The sequence below is a fragment of the Varroa destructor genome, unplaced genomic scaffold (genome assembly GCF_002443255.2).
Source record: "Varroa destructor unplaced genomic scaffold, Vdes_3.0 BEIS01000005.1, whole genome shotgun sequence".
NCBI classification, from domain to species: domain Eukaryota; kingdom Metazoa; phylum Arthropoda; class Arachnida; order Mesostigmata; family Varroidae; genus Varroa; species Varroa destructor.
Genome location: NW_019211458.1, coordinates 22439769 through 22449561, shown reverse-complemented (window position 1 = coordinate 22449561; position 9793 = coordinate 22439769). Strand labels below are relative to the sequence as shown.

Below are 9793 nucleotides of genomic sequence, written 5' to 3'. Positions count from 1 at the left end.
AGCCCTATATAAATAGTTTTTAAGAAAGACTCAAAAAATGCATCTATTTTTCAAGAAATGTCCGCTTATGAAATTTTAGGCACAGTGATAGATTCACTGCCAAATAAATAATTATAATTGATTGTGGTAATAATAATTGTATGAAGTCAAAAGATATATCGCGAACATGAGCTCGATATCTTTCATACACGTAGGATTTGCTTCAGATAAAAGGGTAGAATATTGCAATAAATCTTGCGGCTTCCGCCATATCTCCCTATGTATATATGTATAGACCAAGCAATTATTTTGTCCTAACCTTATGTAATTCTGCTAAATTAAAAAGGTTGCATAGGATTTCTTATTGATTTTTTACTGATTATATTGATCGTTTCGATGTCAGTAGTTGTGGCCGTTTTTCGATTTTTTTTTTTTTTTTTTTTTTCGATTCCTCCCCGTCCTGCTTCTCGCTGTGCCTCTACGTAGCGACACGGCTATCTTAGATCTTCTTAGAAGACTTCGGACGGTCCGTACGGCTCTAGTGTTACTTGTAGGAAGCGACTCGTTATTAAAAGTTTCCTATCCCCGCTAGGCTTAATTTTCCACTTTCTTCCCATTATTTCGATTCCCGCCCCCCTTCCCCTCTAAGATGTACATACACCACATAGAGAACTCTGGAACTGGAAAGATACTGCAGTCACAGGGGTAATATCGGTTGGGGTCGTTGTAATCGCAGTTGTAGCAATAATACGAGCCGCATCAATGTGACATTACCGTAGAAAGAACAACTATAGTTGTTTCTACGGCCTTTGTAATTTGCGGCTAAAGTTGTAGAAATCCGATGTCTCCTTCTTTAGGCATTCTAAGGCCTACCTTAAGATTGTGAACATAGCAAGTGTTTAGCTGAATCCTGTCTTACTGCGGCCTTCACGGCCCTTTTATCCCTCTGTAAAATGGGTTTTGCGTTATGTTCGGTTACGCGTTATACATGCCTCAAATAAAGTAACGAAAGAGAAACGAAATCGTAAATGGACTCACGATCGCAGTCTGCCTATTACATCAGGACGCATAATCTTCGGAACGTTCAACTGTAATGGTCTTCCGAATTTTGAGAGCGTTCGGTATTGCCCATCGTACGACTATTATCTCATTTTTTTTTCTATTTTACATGTCATGGTATACGGTTAATAGCTAGCCAGATTTCCGTTGTCCATCTTAAACGGGTTCTACAAGATGATACCCTTAGCCCTAATCAAATCTCGAGTAAAACTAACATTGTCTTCTCAAAAGCTCAAAATTTATTACATCTATGCCTTGAAATCCGTCACCTCTACTAGTCGCTGCGTTTTCAATTTAGATGAATTGTCGGAGTTTGCCTAAAAAGTGCCATTTGACGCTATCCGTAACAAAAGTTTTATAGAGCGTAAAGCTTAAAATAAGTAAACCTTGAACTTTTTGGATAAAATCAATGCCTGATGGTTTGGAACGTTTATGTCATATCCATAGTTTCATTAGGCAAGTAACTACGTAATTATAGCTGCATTCCAATGATTATTATATCGATGATTTACGTGATATTCTCAATAATCTGCAATTGTATGGTTGTCACGACCTATACGAAATATATAAATCTTTTCATTGATGCCATAATACCGAACTCAACGATTTGTATATTTAGCGTAGCGCTAACGCCGTTCCGTAAGATGAAGTACAATCATATTGTAGCAAAGACAGGCGCTGAGGGTGGGCTTCATTAATGAACGCTTTAACGTTATTTATTAGATCTCGTCGCTAGAAAACATAACTTAGTACTATTAAGGATCGAATTATACATTATATATATATATATATATATATATATATATATATATATATATATATAAGGCACTATTAAACTTGCCCTATACGAGCTAACGAATTGTTTCGTAGCAGGACAATCGATAAGCATGCAATTATCGTGATTTACTGTGGGCAAATTAAATTTCTTACTCAAGTAGCCGCCTATTTCTGCTGTGGTACATTTGTCACCCGATAATAACGTTATCTTATAGGTCAGCTTTCGCAGAAACAAAATGTCTGGTCGCCGTTTTCATGACCCGATTTCGCCCAACAGATACGGATACTATTAGAAAAGCCTGGTACGGTTCGTTCGGTAAACAGCAGTACATGTAAACCAACAACGATAGTAAGTAGGACTTTACTTAGATCCGGACTTGGATTCAAGTCAAGTTAGCAGTTATTATAGTCAACAACTTTATAAAAGCGATTATAAGCATTTGCTTGTTTTATAATAATGGCATTTAATTTAATATTCACATTTAACTAACGGTTCTTTTTTTGTCGTTGCCGTTCATGTGCTGTGTACATGATTTGCCCGTAACGAACATAACGAACCAGATCCGTGTCGATCATTAAACCAATTTCAAGATTGTAAAACCCTAGCGTAACGTTTGTATTAAAAGGGTACAATCTTTGGCAAATCAAATAAGGCCAATCAAATAAGGAAATTTCACATTGCCGAGTTGAATCGAAGATAGCTCCGTACTCTAATTGTCTGCGTGCCGATTTTTTTTATATGAAAGGTGCCTTCCTTTGCTTGTGATAGCTTTAATAATAACACACTATCGCTGAACAAGCATTTTCGAACGGACACTTAGTAAGTTGTCCCCAGACCTTGGCTGCAATCATAGTTGCAGCTTGGCTTGTGTGTGCTTTGATTTCCACGCGATTTCCGTCACGCATGGCTCTTCGTTTGTCATGACTGCACACGTCTTCGATCGGATTAAGTCGAGTGAATCTTCGGGCCTTAACTACTGACTTTAGTACACTAATTTTGTCATGCATGACTTCATAGTTTATTCGGGAACCACTTTCGTCTGGGACAATAATTCCACTCGCAGTAAGTCATTGCATTGTCCTGTGTGCATAATTTTATTCACTAACTGTGGATGGAAATCACTGTATATGCCATTATCTTACTCCGATGTGTGACTTGTTGGATTGAAGGACTCGTGGAATCAAAACGTGCGTAGACTTGTCGAGCATCACTAGCGATAAATCTAAAAACATAGTTGGGTCTACGTGTAACCCATTTGAAATGTCTATACTGTTTGTCGAAAACCTTACAACGCACAAAACCATTCATTTCGTCACGATATCGAAGCGTTTTTATGGACACTGGCTTAAAAGTTCGCCACCTATGACGCAATTGAAAAATCATTACGGCTAGAATGATCCTGTCTCCTCGTTACGCTGTGTTCGATTTCGGTTTCCCCTTAATGAAGAGGGCATTCTGTCCTTCAGTTTCTGAACCACATTGCCAATCGATCACTTCATCGATATTCTGACCCACTCAGCTATTTCTCTTCGCAATCATTTTTTTCCAATGAGTCTGGTTAGTAACGAGGATTCCCTCTGCGTCCCTTAGGTCTTTCCACAGTACCATTAACCGGTTCACATATAGTCACAAAAAGCATGAAAGTCACTTGAAAATAATCGTTGTCATCATCGAATAGATGAGAGTAACGATAATTGCTATACTATATCTCAAATCATCTATTTCTCTTTATGAACGGTAAAAGACGAAATCGGTTACTTGCATTGTGTGCAATGGCTCGAATGCCCGTACTCGTTGTGGTGGACAGCCACGACGCTACATATCTCAGTAAGTGTGCCTTCTCATTCACAGCAATTTATCGCATGTGCTATTATCAGTAAGCAGAGGGAGACAGCTTTTACATAAATGAACTACGTGCAGATATTTAGTTCCGGTGTGTCTGGTATTTAGGCCATGATTTCAAATAGCTAGATCCCAGACGTGTGCCTAAGGCCGGATCCGAACCCAGACCACGACGGGTCTCTAAGCCAAGCAGGCAAATGTGTTAGTCACAGCGCAATCACGGGGACAGGGTAGGAAAATATCTTCGGTCAAACTCGGCGATGCGTGAGATCTCTACATGGCCTTATGCGCTGATTGGCCAATGATTGTACAAATATATTTTGGCGCATGAATGAGCTGCTGGGCAAGTTATGGAATTTTTGGGTATGTAACAAATATATGTGGTTCGAGTGCACTGCCGTTAAACAATTGATGAAATGAGCTAAAATAAAAGAATGACTGACTCATTAACATTCCGCAGCAAACGTAATTATAGACGAGATACTTTCTCTGTGAGGATCGCCCTATATCTAAAGGGTCCACGGTATAGGTAGACCCACCTGGGACTCCTTCTAGATTGAGTGTCAGCTTTGATGTGAGCGATGTGCGACGGTTTTTCCCGCCGATAGTGTATTGTCCGGTCGGATACATCAGTCAGAGAACCTTACGATGCCTGCGTCTTAGGACCATAAAAGATGCGCGAATCGTGTTGCTTATTATGGTACGGGCGATCGCCACTACCATTCAAGTGATGTTTTACGCGTGACGGTCTACCCGTTGCACACGGTTAGGGTCGGTGCCATTACCGAACCAGGTAGAAAAAAAGCAAATTTCCATACAAAGATTTTCGAGAGTACATCAGTAAACAATACTAAGTATGCTATCAGGAGCGTGGACTTCTAGGTCTGTATTGTTGTTAAACAGTTTTCCAGGTCTATAGCGTCGATCCATTGCTCATGTTTCGGGTAGTTCGCACAGCTTCTTGACATCCTCAGCTAATAGTCGTATGCCGACAATCAAAAAGACGAGTCTTACTTGTTGAGCGTGAAATCCTGAGGGGTATTCTAGATAACCTGGCTTCACGTGATCAAGGTCATAAGTTAGTTGGCCTTGAAATGCTTCCAGATTGACGGCATTTCACACGATGTATAAAATGCTACCTTTATGTAGGAAAAAGCCAGTGCTTTCTTTATCGATAACTTGTGTCGGTTCTTTGCATTTATTATTTGACATCGGCACCGTTCCGAATGATCGTCAACTGGATATTAGCGTTATTCCTAAATAAATGAGGTATTTAAGGCACTAAAGCGCACTGTCGTCAAGCTACCATGAGTCTCTCTCAACAGGTGGGCTTATGCAATAGAATTCATCGTCTTTGCATTTCTTAAGTATACTAGGTTTACTTCGTCGTCCTCATAATGCTGCACTAGTAATGAGTTTGCTAACCATCTTCAAGAGATGATGATGAGGTGATGTGGGTTTAAAACCGGGCGTGGACACGTTTTGCTTTGATCTGGAAGCCAGGCATCTGACACACCGTTTAGCAGTAGCACCGAACGTAGAACTCGCTATATTTATTGAGGTTTAGGTTCTCGATTTGTTCCTTGCTCCTTAAAGGTTCCAAGTATTGAAGATAGTATCAAAAGTGGCTCGTGCTATACGACCCAAGATTGTCGAGATATTGAAAAGCTTTACCTGTCAATAGCGCTTTTGAATTTCTTACAATTAAGTTACTAACTATTACGGCAGAAGCGGACTGAGATGGTCACTTTATTACTGCGGTTTGCTCAAAAAAAAAACCTAGCGCCATTGTTATTTGCGAATATTTCGTTCTCTAGTTGCGTTACTCCGAACAGCTCTACGATATAGTAAAGCACTTCTATACAAGGTAGCTTGTAAAAGTGTTTTTCGGAGACATATTGAATGCAGATCGAAAGGTGACACAAACGGTTAGATGCTAAGCGAGCAAGCAGAAACTTAAGAAATTGTGTTCTTCTACCGTACCGGCACTACTATTAACAACTTAATACAGGCTAAATAACAATTCGGTTCGTTCCGGAACGAACTAATCCATAGTAAAAAAGCAGAGCTACTACTAATTATTAATAGTTACTACTATAATAAGTATTATTGTCATAACTTTTATCATAAACGTAAGAGTATGACGACAGTCATATATATATTCGCGCATAATTTATATATTGTAACTGATTCAATCTCTCTGGCTAACAAGCTCAACTGCCCTTCAGGTATGTGCAGATAATTTGCAAGTTTATTAGCGCAGTTGCCTTCTGCCTACCCACTTATTCTCTGCCCACGGGCCACATCCATTCGTAACACCTTACGACCTTCATCACAGGCGCCCTATATTCTAGACAGAAGAACTTTGTCGACAAAATCTTGCGGAAAAGTCCTTTTCCATCTCTTTCGTGTTCTTCTTTATGCTGCTCGTTCTTTCAAAGCGAAGAAGCTGAAGAATCGTTAGGGGATGGCTAGTCGCTGTAAAAACCTTTAATTCTTGACGGGTCAGCTTTGTTCCGGTTATGCGTTCTGCAAATTTCCCCCATTCAGAACTTAGCGGGTTCGTACTCGTTACTCGAGTAACTGTTGTTCTCATAACCGCGATCTAATGTAAACACATGTACAACATCCTAGCCTTCACACATAGCCCTTTTCTAAGGGTAGATATGTAGGCGTTCACGGAGACGACGTTTTTGCTTACCTAGACCAAGTGACCTGGATCCTTGAGCAGGCAGTGGAGAAATGGCAGAACCATATGACTACGATATCGTATGCGGGTCACGTTGTCTCGTTAGCACACGCAACGAAGCCAACTTGGAAAACAAAGGCAAGCGCACCCAAGCTACTCTAGAGGTTCCATATTTACTTATGATGTGCACGATGGTAGACATATAGCGAAAGGACCTCCTTGCGTAAACTGATCCTATACTCATCCCTTCCTATTTGTCATCCGCGTAGTAAGTGGGCTAGGCGAAACTGAAGCCGCTCTCGCCGCCCATGTCCAAAGCGACAAGTAACCACCTAGGAAACTAGTCGGAGAGAAAACCCAAGATAACGAATTTTTCGTTATTGTGCAATACTTCGTTAACAGCAAGTACTAGACGAGATGCCTGGAGATGGAAATAAGGGCGCACTAGCACTGTTCGTGCCATTATCATTGCTTATAATAGTAGCACAGGTAAATGCATAGAGTAGCACTCTATGCATAATGGGAGCTGAAGCCGATTCATTTACCGACTCGTGGAAACGCCTGAGGCCGTTCTGTCGCAGCAGTGGGTATTGTGACCGTTTTAAAATAATCATCCGCTTTGCCGTCATCGTTGTCGTTAGCGTGTTTCTTATTGGTCCAGTTATCGCTTCATAGGCAATTTGATGATCGGCATAGATAATTGTTTTCGTCGCTATTGCAGCCGCTTTCACCACGCGACGTCATCATCATAAGCGAAGAAGGCACTCAGTTCTAGCAACTTCAGCGAGGTCCTATTTAGATTTGTGCGTTTCTATTCACATCCTCTGCAGATAAAAAAAATACAGTCGCTTGTGAACGGTTCAGGCAAAGATACTGTTTGCTTGTCGCATTTGGTAGCATAACGTTCATAGTTGTGTGCTTGTTTTGCGTTGAGGGCGTAGATGTCCTACAAAATGTGCTGCTATTTATGATGCTCGGGAACGGAAATAGATGCGCAAGAGGGACAGACGGAACCAGTGGCCAATATGGCACTGAATGACCGTATTGGCAAAGATTAAGGGGACAAATTTAGTCCACTACGCCGACCTAGCCAGACCAGCGTTTCTTGTCATTGCTAAAAGCAGCAAATAGCAACCGTTCATGTACTTTCGAGGCCTTTGAGCGACGCTTTATATTACATAATCATACATGATAATGGCGATTAACAAAGCTTAATCATCAATTATTGTGTACAACACATGTATGTGCAGCTGTAGAATATGAGGGTACAGAATGGGCGTTTGAGAAATAGCAAAATTGAAGGTCCTTCCAATTGTGATTTCAGCGATGAGAGAACAGAGAATAATAATGAAAAATAGGCAATACTGCAGGTATAACAAATAAGCGAATGATTGGCGCTTGTGGTATAATTTATAACAAGCACAACAATGGTAATTGCTCGGGTGATCCGGTAGGATCAAGTAAACGAGCGAGACCTACAGAAAATAATCCCACAAAAACGGCAGAAACATATCAAAATAGCCATGTGAGTAGACGTGGCAAACCTGGCCCTATCCGCTGGTCAGCCTTGGGACCACGCGGCTAAACAGCGACGTCTCGACATCAGAACAACACTAGCTGAAGCAATTTAGGCGCCGAAGCATAAGCGGAATCATAACGACAGCTACGACGAGCTTGTGACGCTGGTAATAAAATGAAAATCCACTTAGCTCAAATAGCTACTGATTACGGGTTGACGCTCCCTTGAGTATGTCAGATACGCCGTTATTCAGATCAGGGTAGCAGCTAAGTTGATAATGCCAACAAGGCCGACGTGCTATCCGCCGTTCTTTAAGGGCTATGCCTAAAAGAGAAGCATCAACTGCAGCAAACATTGGCAATGAGGTAAAATTCTGTGGCCTAAAGTACTTCGGCTTTATTTTTTGTGGCCAAAATTGTTCATTATAAGAACAATAGAACACAAATTTAGGAAAGAAATTGCCTTAGCTACGTTAAAATTATTTTACAATTTAACTCGTAAAAATGGAAAATTTTAGTCTATAAAGTAAAACGTTTTATATATAACAAGTTATATAAGTTGTAAGCTTAGCTATATATATATATATAGCTTATAGTGTACTCATTGCAAAGGTGAAAGGTCATTAGAAGATATACGACATGGCAAATATAAAGCATTGCATTCATTTGCAGGCATTATTGATGTATTTTTTTTCGAATATTTCGTCCATGAAGACTTCATTTAGCTTAAGACTTGATAAAAACGTTCTTTGCAAAATCACGTATAAAGTAGCCAATGCACTATTGAAAGTAGAATATTAGGATCGAAACTTCACTATCGTTTTATATTTAAATAATAAAAAATTATTATTGCATAAAATAGTATATGTAAACTATCCCACTTACATGAATAACGCACAGATAAATATAGATTACATACAAGAAGCACCTAAATAGATTAAACCTAAAATTCCAACTCGTTGTTAATTACAACATATGAAAATAACAAACAAGGAAGTGTTGCGTACTTTCATTGTTCATAAATTACTACAAAGGGTAATTGTCACCAAACGACACAGTTGTTGCGCACGTATCACAGCAATGATGGGCTCGACAACAATGAGCCCAAAAACTATGAATGAGCTCAACCTTGTCTCTCAATTTAATTCAGCACCAGGTCCTTGTAATCCACATGACATCAGTTGATGTCGTCGTGCCTGTCGCAGAATCAGCTCCTGACAACGACGGCTAGCCTATGTGGGTTCCTGCGTTTCCGGCCGCTGGCACCGCATCTGGCCGTATTGAAGCATCAAGCCCACGCTGGATTCGCGCTTGGCATGCGGTTGTTCAAGTCCTTTTTCGAATGTGCTTCGGCTCGATCACTGAGATAAGCGTGTCAGTTTGGAGTGAGGTAAAACGTAAGTGCCGTCGTGGACGGGGTTGATTTCGAACGCTGCTATATATTTCCGTGTATTTGTTTCCCTGATTTGGCCGTTTGTCTGCTTGCGTTTCTCCTTCATTCTCCTGGCCCTCCTCACTGCAACCTCGGCTTCGATGGGATCAATTCAACGAGTAACCGTGTCACGGTTGACGCCCCCCTTATAGGGCGCACTGCTTGCCGACGCGGTAACTTATCGATGATATTGCTAACAAAGCTCGCCATAATTCAAAAGAGGCACAGTCATACAATCAACGAACACATACATTTACACACACACACACAGACACACACACACACACACACACACACACACACACACACACACACACACACACACACACACAACACACACACACACACACACACACACACACACACACACACACACACACACACACAGACACACACACACACACACACACACACACACACACACACACACACACACACACACACACACACACACACACACACAGACACACAGACACACACAGACACACACAGACAC

At 40.8% G+C, this 9793-nt stretch overlaps 1 protein-coding gene across 4 annotated transcripts in view; it reads left to right on the top strand.

Annotated features, from left to right (window-relative positions):
* The first annotated feature begins 1859 nt into the window (after positions 1-1859).
* LOC111251968 (uncharacterized) overlaps positions 1860-9793 on the top strand; it is a 17451-nt gene continuing 9517 nt past the window's right edge. The window contains exon 1 of one of the 4 annotated variants that reach the window (XM_086990966.1): positions 1860-2117. Coding sequence is in view for 1 of the 4 variants with exons in the window: in XM_022809175.2 (XP_022664910.1) it covers positions 3986-4021 (36 nt within the window). In the remaining 3 variants the exon portion in view is untranslated. Of the gene's footprint in view, positions 2165-3515; positions 3644-3876; positions 4022-9793 lie in introns of those variants that run through there. The other 3 variants (XM_022809176.2, XM_086990965.1, XM_022809175.2) reach the window with 3 other exon arrangements.